Below are 17,580 nucleotides of genomic sequence, written 5' to 3' on the forward strand. Positions count from 1 at the left end.
CACTTTAAGAAGTGAAAATAAAAGCTTTTACGAAGTATGCTGCTTCTTTCTCTTATTGGAGCCACTAGGATAACTTAATTTCATGCTTAATGTTTTGACTATCGCTTTGAGTTTGTTACAAACGCCCCCGCCTCTCTTCTTCTTCTTATTTGTGGTCTTATGGCACTTGGCAAACAACAATTTGGTGCATTACCGCCACCAACTGGATTGGAGTGGAATGACTACCAATCACTTCATGTTTGTGCATCACTGTCTTAATAACCCTCTTATGACCATAATTATAACAGGGCTACCTGGTATTTTTTTTATCTTATGGCTGTAAAATTGTAATAAAAAGTGCAAAGTGCATGTAACTCTTCTCCTTTTTTCAGAACAACCTCAGCTTTCAGTGTATGGTTTGTATTTACAATTTATTTCTATTAAAGCCTTTAAAAAATCAGTTTAAAAGTGAAAAAAGCAAAACACGGATTTGAATTTTTTTTACATTTATTACTGAACAGAAACTTCAAAATGACTTGGGCAAACAATTTGGAATGAACAATTTAAACTTTGAACTGTAATGCATCTATTCTTAAAAAAGTTTGAACCTTTGTATCTTTTTTTAGCAGTTTTAAGACCATTTATTTTTGTAAGCTTTCAGACGTTTTTATTTGATGTGGTAGGCCTTGAAGCAGTTTCTCTCCAGCTGCAGGCAGAGTCCTGCACACCTCGCACTGCCATGGGGTGCTTCTCTTGCACACCGTGCACTGTTATACCAAAAACTTTTGTTTTAGCAAAAATAATTATTTATTGTAAAAAGGTAAATAATGCTGGAATGAAGCTGAATCTTGCAATTAGCAAATAGTTGAGGGTTGTTCAAAAAAAAAAAAGACTGAACAAACATTCATATCCTGGTTCACTGGAGATCTGTCCTTCTTCGTGGTCACTGTCTTCAGATATAAGCCTTCTGGGACACCTAATAGATCGTGTTGATTTTCTTTGAGGCATTTCCATAATTTCATGCCGGCTTTTTATGCTAATTAGCTTCCCCGTTCCGTTATCCGCTTTCACAGCGGCGCTGCTGTCCGCTGTGCTCCGAGTTAATTCCATCAAGAGATTACAATACCCGTTGTAGCTTTCTGGCGCTGTACTTTCCGGATCTGCTCGGGGTCCTGTGCCTGCCGATGACGTCATCATACTACGGCAACACTACCTGACTAGCAACTTTTTTTTCGATTTTGTTCTTTCACAAATGTTTTGGAAAGACTTTAGCAGTTTTGTTATTAAATTCATGTTTCCTTCTGCCTAAATGTTTTTAAACGTGGTAATGTAACTTCCGCAAGTCACACATCCAGTCAATCTTCTAATTTGACATCATCGACAGGTGCAAGACTGCGAGCCGGCCAGATGGAACCATGTCCATGCCCTCCAAAGATGCTAGACCCATGCACAATGTACTTTAGACTAGATATTTATGGTTTATGGACGACGTTTTGTTCATTTTCAACATTTCAGTGGATGTTTCCAGAGATTAACGCTAAAAGCTAAGCTTCTCTTTAACCTTGTGAAAGAGGTAATTTTATTGTTTGATATTCCAATTGTTCCACAGCCTTCTTCATGCTTGGTAAGTCCCTTAAGTCTCTCTCAACCCTTTCATGGCACTGTGTTCTGGCCCCAGTGAAGAAACCAGTTAGTGTCTGATCATAGCTTGGCATTGGGCAGCTTTTACGAATAACCCCCAAAAATTATTCAAAACAAATGAACCCACTTTTGATTAAATAACCTCTCTGACATTAATTTTTACAATAGCTGATTTTAATTATGTTTAAGGCACATTATTCGGTTTGAGTTGGCATAGGGTAACAGAGGAACCAACGCCAAATCCAGCATATAGAGGCTCACTGAACTGAGCCTTGAATCTGTGGATCAGCTGCATTGTGTCTGACACTGAATAAAAGGCCAGAACATTTCCAGCATAGTCCAAGTACACACCTATTCTAGAAGCTCTGGGTGCATCAGGGAGATCTTTGTCTACCTTGTTGTGCCAGACTGAGTAACCTGAATCTGAGCACAGAAGACTCCATGACTTGTCATTATAACCCAGAAGACTCTGGGAGTTCTTCCCTTTACGACTGATGCTCTTATAGGCCACCCCGATGGAGAACTCCCCGCTCCACTCCGCCTCCCAGTAAAACCTGAAACCAGACAACGGCTCCTTACACAGCACTTGTGAAAATCCATCAAAGCGCTCTGGGTGATCCGGGTAAAACTGGATGGATTTCTTCCGGCTGACCCTCTTATTCCCGTCCGTCAAAACCAGCTCTTTGTAGACCGTGTTTTGATCAAAGGACAGCCTGCATGAATCTGAGAAACAAAAAATCACAAAATATGTTTCTTCAGGTTTTAAAATACAAAATCTACAATTAATTTAAAAGAACTTTGATTTAAAGTCGCATGAAGTAAGAATGACATCATGTGGTCAAATAAGGGTATAGCAGTCCACATATTGAAATAAACAAGTCCGCTCTGAGCAACGATTTCCTGTTATAGATCAGTGCCAAAAGATTCTAAATGACAAGCAAACACAGAGTTTCTTTGTAATTAACTGTTAGTTTTGTTAGCTCAATATTAGCCTCTAGCCTTCTGAACCCAATTTTAGAGTAAAACAAACATGATGACGTGGCTTCTTAGGGGTACAAAAAATAACTTCTGGGTTGCTCCTGTTTGCTGGCGCAGAAATGGCAACACTGCAGTTTCTGGAAACAAGAAGAATGGAGATGGGATAGAGTGGGGCATTATGTCCTTGTGCACTGGACAAACTAGAGCACATCCGAAAACTCAGCATACTTGCATAAAAGCGTTCTTAGGATTGGAATAGTACTTGGGCCAACGTCGCATACTGAGAAACAGCCAGTGTAAACAATAACTAGATCCCACTTCGGCCATTTTAAAAGGAGAAAAACTATCACCCCCCCCCCCACCCCCCCCACCCCACCCCCCGCCAGCTGAGCAGGAAATCTGTTTCAACCTAACTTTGCTTCCAACATCAATTGAGAAGTTAGACTGTTTTGTGATTTTTTTTTTCACTGTAAAATTCTTACTTGTTGAGCCTTTAAATGGAAAACAAAAACACCAGTAGGTTACTGGAAAACTGAAAAGTCTAAAGAGAATAAAGCTGAAGACTCACATCTCAGGAAGTCAGATCTCATTTTTGGTTCCTGCAAATTCACTCTAGAAGGAACTGTTGGAGCATGACCAAAACAGTTCAGTTATGACATCTGCTCGTCCTTAAACATTTCACTCACAAACTCACTCAAACTCACCTTTGAGACATTTGTCTCCATTTCTTGGTAGCAGTATGTAGATGGGAGTGTCACTCACTGTGAAAAGATTCTACATCAGTCTGACCCGTCTCTGGTTCACTTAATCAGAGTCCAAATGTTAGGAACATACCTGTCTTTGAGATTTTGCTGAGTTCCTTTTTGCAGATATCGTCCAGGTTTTCCTTCATCTCTGTGGCTGTTCTGCTGATTTCTCCAAAAGAGAACTGGGGGTTGATGAGAACTTTTGGGACCATGGCTTCAGGAGGAACACGCAGGGTGGGGAAATTCTGTTTAAACAAAAACAAATGTTTTATTAAAGCCAACAAAAATGATTTGAGAAAAAATAAGCTGAATACAGATTTGTAAGCCTTAATAAAAGGAACATTCAGAGGTCATCAGAAGGAGTTTGGTCCAGTACTATCATCAGGCACCTGTAGAAAGTGAATGTTGTCTTCTGTTTCTAAGATCTGTCGTAGTTCTGCGTCCCGGCGCTGAAGCTCCTGGATCTCCTGCTCCAGGCGGTCAAGGTAACCTTCAGCCTGCAGCATTGCTGCCTGCATGTTGGCCATTATCATCTGGTTGATTTCAGATTTCCAGCGCTCGACTGCCTGCAGCATTTCATGGAAGGTCTTATCACTTTCTGTCTGCGCTCTCTGGGCATTTTTCTGAAAGGACACTTTGTTAGGAGCTTTTTGATCCAGGTTCACTTCTAATATGTATGTGCCATGTGGTCCAGTGAGCTTTTTTGATTGGTTACTTTGTTTCTTACTTACTTTTAGAACATCTACATTGTGCTTGAGCTCCTGAAGCTCCTTCATTCTGTCTGAAATGATGTGTTGCACCTCTGACTGGGTCACTATCAAAATTTTCTGTAAAAAAAAAAGTCAAAAGGAGACTAGATTTCATAGATCAACACATTTTAATGGCAAACAAATGTTTTTCCATTCAGGATTTTATATGCAAACCTCTTTTTAAAACAATTTTCAACATTTGAGTTTTTTTATCCTGACTTACTTGTTTCTCCGTGCGTTCTTCTTCTGCTGAGGTGATGTTGTGGCTGCGGTGTTCTCTAACAGTGCACAGTACACAGATGCACATCTGGTCAGAGCGACAGAAAAGCTCCAGGCCTTTCTCATGTTGGGGGCAGATCTTCCTGTCCAGGTGACCCGTCTCATCCACCAGCTTGTGCCTCTTGAAAGTCGCCGACTCATAATGAGGCTTGACGTGCGTTTCGCAGTAGTAAGCCAGACACATGAGACAGGACTTCACAGCTTTATTGCGACGGCCAACGCAGAAGTCACAGTAGGACTCCCGGTGCAAGTCGGGGAAAGGAGTGAGCTCTGGTAGCTGCTGGTGTAGCTGGTATTGGACATCTGGGAGGTCAAGTCTCAGGACGGGTCGTGGCGTGAAGGTTGCACGGCACTGAGGGCAGCTGTACACACCCGTGTGGTCATACTGGTCCCAGTAGATCTTGATGCACTCCAAGCAGAAAGTGTCGCCGCATGGAATAGTGACTGGATCGCTCAGTCCATCTGCACACAGAGGACAGAAAGTATCTGGTGGTGACGAGAAACCCGAGTCAGCCATGATGGTGAAAATAAAAACAAAAATCTAAAATTGTTTAGTTTTAGTCTCAAGAGCTTCTGTTCAACACCTAAGAGTCAGTCAGAACAACTCCTCTGATTCTACTGCTTCTTTGCTAACAAGACAAAACTCCTTTCTGCTGACATTTAAAGGTGAAGTTTTGTTTCTACTATAAACACACTGATGATGTGTTCCCACGCAAGCAGTTTTCCATTTAACATGCAGAAACACCAGGAAGGAATGTGCTTGGATGTTTGATTCAGAAGGTCAAGTTGTCAGCAAAACAAACTACAGCAGAAGCAGGTGCCACAGTGTCATTTAAAATTCTTGTTTCCATGTGTGGGATTTGCAACAGACTGAGGGCACTCATTACATCACAAGTCTGTCTGTTATGTTTGTAGCTGAGCTGAGAATATAATCGCTGATACAATCGGCTGAAATGAGGTTCTGGAAGGTGGCCGGGTTCAACCGTAGAGATAGGGTGAGCTTGGACATATGGGAGGGAGTAGGAGTAGAGATGCTGCTCCTCCGCATCGAGAGGAGCAGTTGATGTGGTTTGGGCATCTTGCCAGGATGCCGGCTGGATGCCTTCCTACGGTGGTGTTTCTGGCATGTCCTGCTGGTAGGAGGCCCTGGGTCGACCGAGGACACGGAGTAAGTACATCTCCAATCTGGCCCAGGAACACCTTGAGGTCCTGCTGGAGGAGATGGTGAAAGAGTCCAGGGAGAGGGCTGTCTGGGATGCCCTTGTTGAGATGCTACCCCTGTGACCTGGACCCACATAAGCGGAGGAAAAAGCAAATTTATGTGTATGTATGTATATATATATATATATATATATATATATATATATATATATATATATATATATATATATATATATATATATATATATACTGTCAGGACCATAAATATTGGGACATTGACACAATGCTAACATTTTTGGCTCTATACACCACCACAATTGGATATCAAATGAAAAGAACAAGATGTGCTTTAACTGCTGACGGTCAGCTTTTATTTGAGGGTATTTATGTCCAAATCAGGTGAACGGTGTAGGAATTACAACAGTTTGCATATGTGCCTCCCACTTGGTAAGGGACCAAAAGTAATGGGACAGAATAAGAACCATAATTCAAACTTGTACATTTCAATACTTGGTTGCAAGTCCTTTGCAGTCAATTACAGCCTGAAGTCTGTGTGTTCCCAAGACTAAAAAAATAAAATTGTGAAGTTCAATGCAAAACCTTTGGAGAAGGCGTTAGACCGCATCCCTCGTGGGGCCCTGTGGGGGGTACTCCAGAGTATGGGGTACTAGGCCCTCTGATACAGGCTGTTAGGTCCCTGTATGACCAGTGTCAGAGCTTGGTCCGCATTGCCGGCAGTAAATCAGGCTCGTTCCCAGTGAGAGTTGTACTCCGCCAAGGCTGCCCTTTGTCACCGATTCTGTTCATAACCTTTATGGACAGGATTTCTAGGCGCAGCCAAGGTGTTGAGGGCATCCGTTTTGGTGGCCTGAGGATCAGGTATCTGCTTTTTGCAGATGATGTGGTCCTGTTGGCTTCATCAGAACTTGATCTGCAGCTTTCGCTGGAGCGGTTTGCAGCCGAGTGTGAAGCAGCTGGGATGAGAATCAGCTCCTCTAAATCTGAGACCATGGTCTTGATTCGGAAAAGGGTAGAAGGCCTTCTCTGGGTCTGGGATGAGGTCCTGCCCCAAGTGGAGGAGTTTAAGTCCAAAGGCTTCTTTGGAGCAAAGGAGTTTAAGTCACATGGCTTCTCCTACCACTGCTATGCAGACGACACCCAGCTCTATCTGTCATTTCCACCGAACGACCCTTCTGCATGAATATCAAACTGTCTCTCTGACATGTCAAAATGGATCCCACCATCTCCAACTCAATGTCTCTAAAACTGAACTACTTGTCATCCCAGCAAAACCATCCATACAGCACAATGTCTCAATCCAAAATGACTTCCTATCTCTGGCTCCTTCAAAGGCAATTCGAAATCTGGGTGTTGTGATTGATGAACACCTGACCTTTAAAGATCATGTTGCCTCTGTTGCTCGTTCATGCCACTTTGCGCTGTATAACATACGAAAGATCAGACCATACCTAACACAACATGCCACCCAGCTCCTGGTGCAATCTACTGTCATCTCCCGCCTCGATTACTGCAATGCCCTTCTAACTGGTCTTCCAGCCTGTGCGTCTGGTCTTCAATCAGCCAAAAAGAGCACACGTCACCCCTCTGTTCATTGAGCTCCACTGGCTACCGCTAGCAGCACGCATCAAATTCAAATTGCTAACACTAGCACAAAAAGTCTGAGATTGTACGGCTCCCATCTACCTGAATCCTCTTGCAAAGGCTTACGTCATGGCCCGACCGCTCTGGTCATCACGAGATCGTCGGCTAGCAGTGCCTACACCACACTCAGGACAATCCAGACTCTTCTCATGCATCGTTCCACAAATGTGGAATGACCTTCCAAGCACTACCAGAACAGGGGCTTCCTTTTCAATTTTCAAGGCTGGGTCTTCAGTAGTTTTCAAGAAACTACTGAAGACCCTGCTCTTCAGTAGTTGCAGGGAGGGTTCTTTAACTAGAACCCTCCCTGCACCCATCCCCCCTCTCTACTGTCCACTCCTTGTTCCCTCCTCTCCATGATTCATGTCAAGTTGTTGTTAGCCTCAAGGGCAACATGCAGATTGTCACTTGTAAGTCGCTTTGGACAAAAGCTTCTGCTAAATACATAAACATAAACATTGAGTATCTTGGGGTCTTGTTAACGAGTGAGGGAAAACTGGAGCGTGACATCAATAGGCGGATTGCATCTGCAGTGATGCGGGCATTGTACCGGTCTGTCGTGGTGAAGAGAGAGCTGAGTCAGAAGGCAAAGCTCTCGATTTACCGGTGTCATGTTCTGTGTCCCTTTGTTCCCCAGCCCCCTCCTGTTCCCACTTCAGGCTCTCCTCTTGTGTCTGGTTATCACTGGTTTATATTTGCCCTCTGTCTTTTAGGTTTAGTTAGATCCATGTTTGATAGGTTAATGTTTATCTGCCCTCCTGCCAAGCTCTTTCCCTTCCCATTTAGTTAATTGATTCCAACAGTTTCTCCTCAGCTCACACTCCTCACACCTGTCTCCTGTTTCCCTGATTACCTCCCTCTGTGTTTAAAAACCTTGTCTTGTCACTCTGTGTTTGTTGGTTCATTGCATTCGTCAGCGTGTTTCTGTCTTCCTTGTGTTCTCCTACCGTGCTCATGATTGAGTTTCTGTTTGTTTTGGTTCATTCAGTAAAATTGAGTTTGGTTCGTTTTTTAGTGCTTTTGGACTTTGGCACATCCTCCTCTAAAATAAAGGATTTATTTCTGAAGACTTCTCCTGTCTTGAGTCGTTCTGGGTTCTGCATTTTGGTTTCCACCTCCTCCATCCTGACTGTGACAACCGGTCGATCTACGTTCCTACCCTCACCTATGGTGAGCTTTGGGTAGTGACTGATAGAACGAGATCACGGATACAAGCTGCCGAAATGAGTTTTCTCCGCAGAGTGGCTGGGCTCTCCCTTAGAGATAGGGTGAGAACATCGACATTAATGTATGGACAATGGGTTTCCATAGACTACAATAACAAGTTTTTGTGCTAAAATGGGAGGTGGCCACCACCGCCATTTTGACCGTGTCACAGGTTCCGTCAAGCCCAGACAATTCCATAAAAGGGAAGAGAGGAAGAGCTGAGGGTGGGGCTGTAAGGCTGGGATCAACTGACGACACCCGGTTGAACTAGCTACAAGCTAACCTGAAGCTAACCCAAAGCTAACGCGGAGGTGGGAGCAGAGCTAACGGATGTAGCCACCTAGCTACAACCGGAGCTAACTCTGTGGAACACCCATCGACCGCATGGAGTTCAGGTGGAGGTTTGCGGCGCTTTTTCATGAGAAGTACCTTTCTGTGAATAAAAAATATTAAATCGGTAAGTTTATAAGTTATTTCCGTAATGAAAATATATTTTGCTTTGAGCAAGTTTTCACTATTTTTCACGTACCGTATTTTCAGGACTATTAAGTCGCTCTTGAGTCGCACCAGCCATTAAATGTATAACGAAGAAGAAAAAAACATATATAAGTCGTATTTTGGGGGGAAATTTTATTTTTCTTACAAAATCTGAGACAAAGCGTTTCACATTGCAAGACAAGTACCGGTAACAATAACCAAATAATGCGCCACAGCAGCGCGCCATGGTCTCCAGCAGAGGAAGGCAGTGTTTGAAACCCTCCCAGCGGGCCAGGGGAACTCATCCTTGGGTCGGAGTCAACCCACAGCAGCGCGGTGTAGCCTACATATTTTGTTATATAAGTCACTCCGGAGTAGCAGGACCGGCCAGACTATGAAAAAAAGTGTGATTTATAGTCCGGAAAATACGGTAGTTATTAGTATTTGAGATAAATTAGCAGGCTAAATACATTTCCAAAACGTAATACTTGTTTGTATCTTGTACAGCCAAGTAGCCTTTATTCTGGACTCAGTACAATTCACCAAAAGTAAAGAGACATTATACAGATGAAGTAAGCACAAGATAACTTACTGGAAGAAACAGAATTATTATCGTGAGAACCAGAACAAGACAGCCTGATGACAGTCATGTGAAAATAACAGTTAAAAAGTATGTATGTGTAATAGAAATAAAAATATATTAGAATTAGTGTAACTCACTGTGATCCAAACAATAAATCAGCCATAGCTGATTAGCAATCATGACATGAGGTCTGGGAGTTTTTAAGTTTTATTCTTTTATTAAATTTATTTCTTAGATCTGTTAAAAGGTCACCATGGCAGCCTGTGTGTCTCCAACATCAGCTACACAATGCAGCAAGTGTAAGTTCCAAATACCTGTCTTGACCACTTCATGTATGGTTTTGTACTTTAAACAGCTAGGCCAAACCTGTTATTTTTTCTCCATAGCCATTGGGATCATCGGTGACAGCTACGAGAGGCGTGGTGCCCAGAGAGCTGCAGAGACCCTCTGACACAACCTTGGCCTCCCTGACGTCCGTGTCTCCTGGTTCGGTTGGGGCGGACTGAGGTGGAAAGAGCTTCTCCCCTTCTTTTTCCACTCCATGCATGGAAGAGCAGCTCCTGATGTCCTTCTCATCAACTGTGGCGGCAATGACATGAGGGTGGTCAGCAGTGTGAATCTGGTGAACATGAAGAAGGAGGACCTGCACCAGCTTCACCTTCTACACCCTCATATCTAGGGTTGTCACGGTATGAAAATTTAACCTCACGGTTATTGTGACCAAAATTATCACGGTTTTCGGTATTATCGCGGTATTTTTTAAACGGTGTTGCATATGTTCAGAAAGCATTGATAGTCCTGTTCTACACAAACTGAAATAGTTTTGAAAAGGTTTAACAGTGTTTATTAAACCTAAAATAACACAAAGCCTTAGCAAAAGTGCAACTTTTCACAAGTAAAGGAACAAATAGCTTCTTTTTCTGGAACATGTTACAGTAGTCAGTGCAGGTTTAAATTATACAAATCCAAACATTCAAAACATAAACAATATGTAAACAAATCAAAGAAACACCACTTGTTTTCTCATATACTTGTTTTCTTCATTATCAAAATGAAAATCTAAAACTCCAGTCCACACTTGACTTGAGCGCTGTACAAGTCAACCTTAAAAAACATGTATTTAAAATAAATAGCCACTTTAAACAAATGACTAAAATAACTACTACACTATGTAATCAAATCCAAATGTTCAAGTATAAATGGCATTGAATAAGTAAACAAATCAATGACAAGGAACTAATTGTATATTTCTCTTCATCATCAACAAATAAGATGCTTCATCCAGCAACAGGGTGTCCGTGACACGGTTTAAATGCTGGCAGAGGACGCTGCGGCTGCAGTATATAGTGACTCGTTGCATTCTCCCTCAACCAAAAGTCCTCACGTCATGCATTTAAGCTAAAATGCTAATGTTAACTTACCTTGCACTGGCTGTAGAGACGTGGGTGATGGTCACGCAGATGTGCCATTAGATTCGAAGTGTTGCTGCCTTTTGCAGACACTTGTTTCCTGCACGTTCTGCAAACGGGATAGCAGTCTTCTATTAACTGTCCCTCAGCATTTTTCAGAAATCCAAAATATGCCCATACTTCCGATTTAGTCTTCTTTGAGGGCTGATGGATGTCCTGGGCGCTGCCGTCTCCTCCTTCGGCCATTATTTCAGCTTCAAAGTTTTGGTGCCGTTGCAAACTAAAAAGTGCGTGTGCGCGCCGCGGGAACTTCAGCTGAAGCGACGGTGGCTGGTAAGGGTCACCGCGCCGAAACCGCGGCCACGGTAAACCCACCGAGATAATTTAGTTTTTTAAAAACTGGACGGTTACTTTTATTGTCAACTTTTTTACCGGGGTTTACCTTATACCGGTTACCGTGACAACCCTACTCATATCACACTGTTGAGAACTGTTCTTCCTTCACAACCCAATGTTCCACTCACTCTGCAGCTCTCTGGGCCCCATTTATTATTGTAAGTATTTTTTAAATGTTCCGACACTTTGTGTCCTGTTATTTTATAAAATGTGATGTGAAAAAATAAATATTTTTGCTCAATTACTGGAATTTCTTTTGTTAAAAAAGGAAGGAAGAATCATTTATGCCAAGTTGTTTCTACAACAGGCCTTTTTTAAGTCCAACAGTTTCTTAGCAGCCAATAGAAATGTGTTCTTTACCAACTTTACTTGATTTAAAAATCTTACTAAAATAAACAGAGTGCTGTATTTCAAAACCCAATCATACTTGTTATGTAAATATTAGCTTTGAGTCCCAAAGCTTTAGAAATGGCTTTATAACCTTTACCAGAGTGATAGATCTCAATTACTTTTGCCCTCATGTGTTCTTGAATTTATTTGGATCTTGGCGTGATGTCTAGCTTTTGAGGTGCTTTTGGTCTACTTCTCTGTGTCAGGCAGCTCATATTTAAGTGATTTCTTGATTGAAACAGGTGTGGAAGTAATCATGCTTGGGGGTGGCTACAGAAATTAAACTCAGGTGTGAAACACCACAGTTGGGTTATTTTTTAACAAGGGGGGCAATTACTTTTTCACACAGGGCAATGTAGGTTTGGATTTTGTTCTCTCCCTAAATAATAAAAACCATCATTTCAAAACTGCATTTTGTGTTTACTTGTGTTATCTTTGACTAATGGTTAAATGTGTTTGATGATCAGAAACATTTTTTGTGACAATCATGCAAAAGAATAAGAAATCAGGAAGGGGGCAAATATTTTTTCACACCACTGTATGTATGTATGTATGTATCTATCTATCTATCTATCTATCTATCTATCTATCTATCTATCTATCTATCTATCTATCTATCTATCTATCTATCTATCTATCTATCTATCTATCTATCTATCTATCTATCTCTATCTATCTATCTATCTATCTATCTATCTATCTATCTATCTATCTATCTATCTATCTATCTATCTATCTATCTATCTATCTATCTATCTCTATCTATCTATCTTTTCTTGCAAACCAAGTCTTTTTCAGGTCATCCCACCTACGTATCTGGATACTTCTCTTAACAATCTATAAAATACCATTTTCCCCCACTTATTTACCTCTGTAAATTTTAAGCATTAAAATGTTTATACATACTAATAATGTATATGTTCCTAAGACAGCAGATAGTTGTTTGTGGCATAATGCAATAGTTCTTTTGTCTTTAGGTATCTAGTTTTAATAATGGGCAGCTTCATAGCAGAGATGAACGTCCTGTAGTACATCAGCGTTATGTTGTCAGCGCTCATTGTTCTGTGGAGAGACTCTTGTTTGTTGGAACAATGGAGAACTTGTGACCATGGCAGTAGAGGGGAAAATGGAGGCTTGTTGGGAATACAAGACACTAGTAAGAATGTACTTAAGTAGAACGGGATAGAAAGAATAAAAACTACAATAGACAGAACAAACCAAAAATGCTTTTTATCAATTAAAAAAGCTAATTTCTGTATTAGTTTTACCAAAAACAACATTCATGGAGAAATAATTAAATAGCACAGTGAACTAAAATAAAACAATATTAGCAAAACTCTAATAAAGTAAATTTTTTAGTTTACAGGAACACAAGGGGTTAGTGAGTGTGAGCAGACACTAGAGGGGGTGAGTACCCATGATGTCATTGTGCTGGCTGGTACTTTCACCCTCCTCCCATCCCACCTCCTTTTCCTCTCCACTCGCCTCTCGCTGTCTCCCATCACTGGGAGATCAATCTGGGAGTGGCAGGAAGGAGGAAAGGATAACAAGGAAGATAGAGGTGAAGCAGCTCATCAAGGATTTAAATAATATTTACGCCACATCCTTTCCTTTACGACAGCAGGTACGTCTCCCCGATTCAAGCATTGTACCAGATGAATTGTTCCATGCAGGAAGGAAAAAGGGGAATGGGAATCAGCTTGATGGCACAAGACCATGTTTAGATCCAGTTGTTATGCTGCGTGTTTATACACCGTGATGTAATTAATGTTTACTTTTAGTAAAAGAAATATCTTAGAGATGTATCACCCTAACGTATTATAGCTACTTGTTTTATGGTTATTTTTGGTCATCTGGAAATAAAACAGGTTTATTACACAAAGCTACCAGTGCATCTGATTAATGATTAAATTGATTAATCTTTTAGAAAGACAGTCCAAATTAAAATTCACTCATGAATAATGCTGTTTTTAAATCCATCTGTTTCATTTCCAGCCTTCCAGATTGTTCATTCTAATAAGTTTATGTATATTTAGACAAAATGACGGATCAATAAGAAAGAACAGAAGGATTGCAATTCTGAACATGTCCGTCCAGTCCCTCGAGAAGAGGAGCCATTCGGAAATCGGCTTGATTGGATTAAATTGGCTCGAGAGCAGCAAATGTGTTAGTGTGTGTGTATGTGTGTGTGTGTGCATGTGTGTGTGTGTGTGTGTGTGTGTGTGTGTGTGTGTATGTATGTGTGTGTGTGTGCGTTTGGGATAGAGAAAAGTAAGCCAATATGGAAGTCAGTTTTTTGGCCAGCTGGAAGCTAATTGACTAATAGAGTCCTGATGAATTAGTTGAAAAAATTCCATTTCACAAATTGCCTGTGAAAAAGCTGAGTGAACAAACAAATGAACTTTAAGGCCACTTTATTTTATTTGATGGTCTCTTTAATAATTTATGGAAATAAGCCATGACATTTGCACGAGGAAAACTTTATTGTTTCATAAAATTAATACTAATCCTATTAATGTTTATTGCAGTATTTTATTAGTATTGTTGATTTGTTTTGGGTTAACTGACCAGAAGATGTGTGTGTGTGTGTGTGTGTGTGTGTGTGTGTGTGTGTGTGTGTGTGTGTGTGTGTGGGTGTGTGTGTGTGTGTGTGTGTGTTAGCATGGCTGAAGGTTCAGTGACCATAGCAGAGGTGGAAACCTCCTTTCATAAGTTCGCCATCCATGGAGACACCAAAGCCACGGGAAAGGAGATGAACGGTAAAAACTTTGCTAAACTTTGCAAAGACTGCCACATCATCGATGGAAAGAATGTCACCACCACGGATGTTGATATTGTTTTCAGCAAAGTCAAGTAAGACTTGAAATCATGCTTCAACCTTATCACAACTAAAATAGGTTTAATATAAAAAAGCTACACTTACATAAAAAGCTTTGAAATGCATCTGTTTGATTATTTCTTGTATTTCATGATCTGAAAGAGGAAAAGTGTAAAGAACATTTTTCTTTGTGTTTTAAGGGCAAAGTCGGCTCGTGTAATCACATTTGAACAGTTCATCCAGGCCATCACTGAGCTGTCTGTGAAGCGTTTTAAAGGCAAGAGCAAAGACGAGGCACTTCAGCTGATCTACGGTCTCATTGTTGGGAAGGAACCCACCAATGCTGGCATTACAGTGAGTTATGGCTTTTCATTCTGACTCTTTTTACTGCTGCACCAAAGCACTGCACGTGATCAATTTCTGACTTTAGTTCAATTGTGTTCATATTTAAATGAAAAAAAAAAGGGTTGGAAGCATAAGTCCAGATAGAAAAAGGCCCGACTTCCTTTTACTCACTTTTGAACCTTCAATTTCCTGTTGTTTTGTTGAATCAAGAAGCTATTTCATAAAAAGGGCACTGCTCCATGACTTAAATCAAGCAAGTTGAGAAATAACTTGAACCCATTACTGATTGAAGCAATAGCAAAATTCCCAAAACGACTTAATGTGGCTGGGATAAGAAGAATTTTGATTGAAGGCAACAAAAAAAAAAACACATTTGTCTGTTCATAAAGTAAATCTCTGTGACTTTTACTCTGATAGGATCTAATTAATGAGAGAAAACTAACATCTATCACAGTTTAATGCAAGGTTAGACCAGCAGACGGTGCAACTCCAATGTTTAAGTTTACCAAACTCTTCAGATTTCAGATTCTGATTCATAGATTTCATCCAGCAACATGCTAGTGACATTTGAGACCAAAATGTGTTACTAAAGCCTGATTTATACCACTATGTCAGCTCCGCAAAGGAGAGATGCACATGTATTGAGACATTAGGCCCTCGGACTTCTCCTTCACCTGGGGAGTTTTGCAAAGCAATCCCTCGCCAGGACAACAACTTTTCTGGGATATCCTGCCACCATAACGCTCATGTATCTGGTCCACGATAGTGTATTTACTAATGTGTTTATATATTTCAGAGACTTTATAACACGGATGAATTTGTCCTTGGTTCTTCTCCACCTCTTCATGCCGTCGCCACCTCTAAACCATGCTCTAAACCCACATTTCCCATCATTTCCATCCACGATTAAAAATTTACTCCGTGTCGTTGTTCTCCTTCAGTCATGAGTGAATAAACGTTCATATTTTTGGACTTTTTTCTCGATGCGTTCTTCAATCTGCTCCCTGTGTGCCGCTAAATATCTTTACTTTTTGATGGGCAATGGCAGTGCTGTTGATGAATTTACAGGAAGCGGTGACCTGACCAATCACAAGCTTGCAGTCTCCGTCACTTTCTATGGATGTTTAAAAATTTGGGCACGTTTCCGTCACCCTCTGTGAGCCTATCAGAGAGCCCTTGAGTTGACGTATAATGGTGTTGCGTGTCTCCGTACCGACGCAGACGGAGAAGAATAAATCAGGCTTTTAGGCCAGCCAAATAAATAAACAACCACAATGTCTATAATAAACACCATACGGTAGTAAACAAAGAACAGTCCACAACTTAAAGGTCAGACTTAATGAAAGAGATTGTATCTCAGCCTTGATGGATGGGTTTTGGGGCTGCTCAAATTACTGACTGAAGGAAGGGTGGTTGGATTGTAATCTGACCACCCTTTGTAATTCTTATTTAGCCTCAGAACAGTTCCCAGTAGCACTGAAAGGGTTTCTTGGTGCCCCAAGCAAAAAATAAAAAAATAAAATCCTGCTGTCTAGAAAGAGGTTGTGTCTACAAATTAGACCAACACATTTGTAGGCTCGAGTGTTTTGCTCTATTTGGCTGAGATCATCAGCTCTACAGCTTCTTTGATGATGAGGAGTGGAAAATGTCAAGCTCTCCACCACCTCATTCATCTTTGAAACAGTAATGGCCAAGATTATTAGCCTTTTGTCAATCAGCAAGCTCCTCTACCTCCCTCTTGTACATAGACTAATTGTTGTTGGAAATCAACATTAATTGTTGTTGGAGATCAACAATAATAGCAGTGTCATCTGCAAACATCAGAATATTTTGCAGAACAAGCATTTACGAAGAGTGTGTCCAGGATGGTGATGGTTGGCCACATTTATAAAAAGTATTGAGGATAATGAGAGGATTACACACCATTAATCTTCAGAGTTTAATCCAAAACCCAGTAATGCACCAGTAGTTTCAGTCCAAGCCTGAAACCTGACTACTGTCTGTAGAACAAATTGATTATGGAGTCAATACCTGCTCATGAGATCTTGATTCTAATCTTACTTTTCTTTGATTTTAGAAAGTAGCAAAGGCGGCAGCAGTGGATCGGCTGACTGACACAGCCAAGTACACAGGTTCACACAAGGAGCGCTTTGATGAGTCTGGCAAAGGCAAAGGAAAGGCTGGACGTGAGGACATCCCAGACAGCAGCGGATATGTGGCAGCTTACAAGGGCAGCGGCTCTTATGATGACAAAGTGAAAAATGCATAGCTATGCTGAATAATAAATGACCCTGTATACTAACAATTTCCATTAATAATAATATAAAAATAGAGTTGAAGTTAGAGGGTGTACAGCATGGAGGCATAATGGTATAATAATGTATATTTTCTGTTATTTATAGGGACAAAAGGGAAAAATAGTCTTTAGCTTTGCAGCAGAACTACACTTTGCATTATTTCCATGTGCCTTGTCATGCAGCTACTTATGTACATGCTCTGATACACTGCACTGTTATGCTACTGATGCAATAATAATATCTGACTAAATTTCAACAGGTGACTCCACACAGTTAACTGTTATTTAACTTGCTACGCTAAGCTTTAGCTGGAAAATCCCTGCTCACAATGATGGCTATTATGGAAACCGATTGTTACAAATTAGATTTATATTTTATTTTTTATTACACAGAGACAAACTTTATACATAAAAATTACAACAGTATATTTACATTCTGTATTTTTATTTCACAATTTTGGGATG

At 40.8% G+C, this 17,580-nt stretch overlaps 2 protein-coding genes across 3 annotated transcripts; one reads left to right on the top strand and one right to left on the bottom strand.

The window, feature by feature from the left end:
* Window positions 1-468: 468 nt before the first annotated feature.
* On the bottom strand, window positions 469-5,034 carry ftr84 (finTRIM family, member 84). The gene is made up of 7 exons (XM_015968174.3): window positions 4,317-5,034; window positions 4,076-4,171; window positions 3,734-3,967; window positions 3,433-3,589; window positions 3,303-3,359; window positions 3,167-3,220; window positions 469-2,343 (listed from the first exon to the last, which is right to left on the bottom strand). The coding sequence occupies exons 1-7, from the start codon at window positions 4,887-4,889 to the stop codon at window positions 1,805-1,807; spliced, it is 1,710 nt and encodes a 569-aa protein (XP_015823660.1). The 5' UTR covers window positions 4,890-5,034; the 3' UTR covers window positions 469-1,804.
* Window positions 5,035-13,140: 8,106 nt separating this feature from the next.
* Window positions 13,141-17,233, top strand: tppp2 (tubulin polymerization-promoting protein family member 2). Of its 2 annotated transcripts, none has more exons than XM_015968161.3 (4): window positions 13,141-13,280; window positions 14,318-14,509; window positions 14,675-14,828; window positions 16,897-17,233. In XM_015968161.3, the coding sequence occupies exons 2-4, from the start codon at window positions 14,319-14,321 to the stop codon at window positions 17,086-17,088; spliced, it is 537 nt and encodes a 178-aa protein (XP_015823647.1). In that variant the 5' UTR covers window positions 13,141-13,280; window position 14,318; the 3' UTR covers window positions 17,089-17,233. The 2 variants fall into 2 exon arrangements, with proteins under 2 accessions (XP_015823647.1, XP_054599524.1); XM_054743549.2 differs by having other exon boundaries at window positions 13,157-13,280; window positions 14,329-14,509.
* Window positions 17,234-17,580: the final 347 nt, after the last annotated feature.

This window comes from Nothobranchius furzeri, chromosome 4 (assembly GCF_043380555.1).
Source record: "Nothobranchius furzeri strain GRZ-AD chromosome 4, NfurGRZ-RIMD1, whole genome shotgun sequence".
Taxonomy (NCBI): Eukaryota; Metazoa; Chordata; class Actinopteri; order Cyprinodontiformes; family Nothobranchiidae; genus Nothobranchius; species Nothobranchius furzeri.

Bases quoted from the DNA above. Each gene is read 5' to 3' on its own strand.
- ftr84 (XM_015968174.3), bottom strand. From the start codon at position 4,889: ATGGCTGACTCGGGTTTCTCGTCACCACCAGATACTTTCTGTCCTCTG. The intron at 4,172-4,316 runs GTAAGTCAGGAT...TTTTTTTTACAG, and splicing joins AAGAACGCACGGAGAAACAA to AAAATTTTGATAGTGACCCA. The intron at 3,360-3,432 runs GTATGTTCCTAA...ATCTTTTCACAG, and splicing joins CAGCAAAATCTCAAAGACAG to TGAGTGACACTCCCATCTAC.
- tppp2 (XM_015968161.3), top strand. From the start codon at position 14,319: ATGGCTGAAGGTTCAGTGACCATAGCAGAGGTGGAAACCTCCTTTCAT. The intron at 14,510-14,674 runs GTAAGACTTGAA...TTGTGTTTTAAG, and splicing joins ATTGTTTTCAGCAAAGTCAA to GGCAAAGTCGGCTCGTGTAA. The intron at 14,829-16,896 runs GTGAGTTATGGC...CTTTGATTTTAG, and splicing joins CCACCAATGCTGGCATTACA to AAAGTAGCAAAGGCGGCAGC.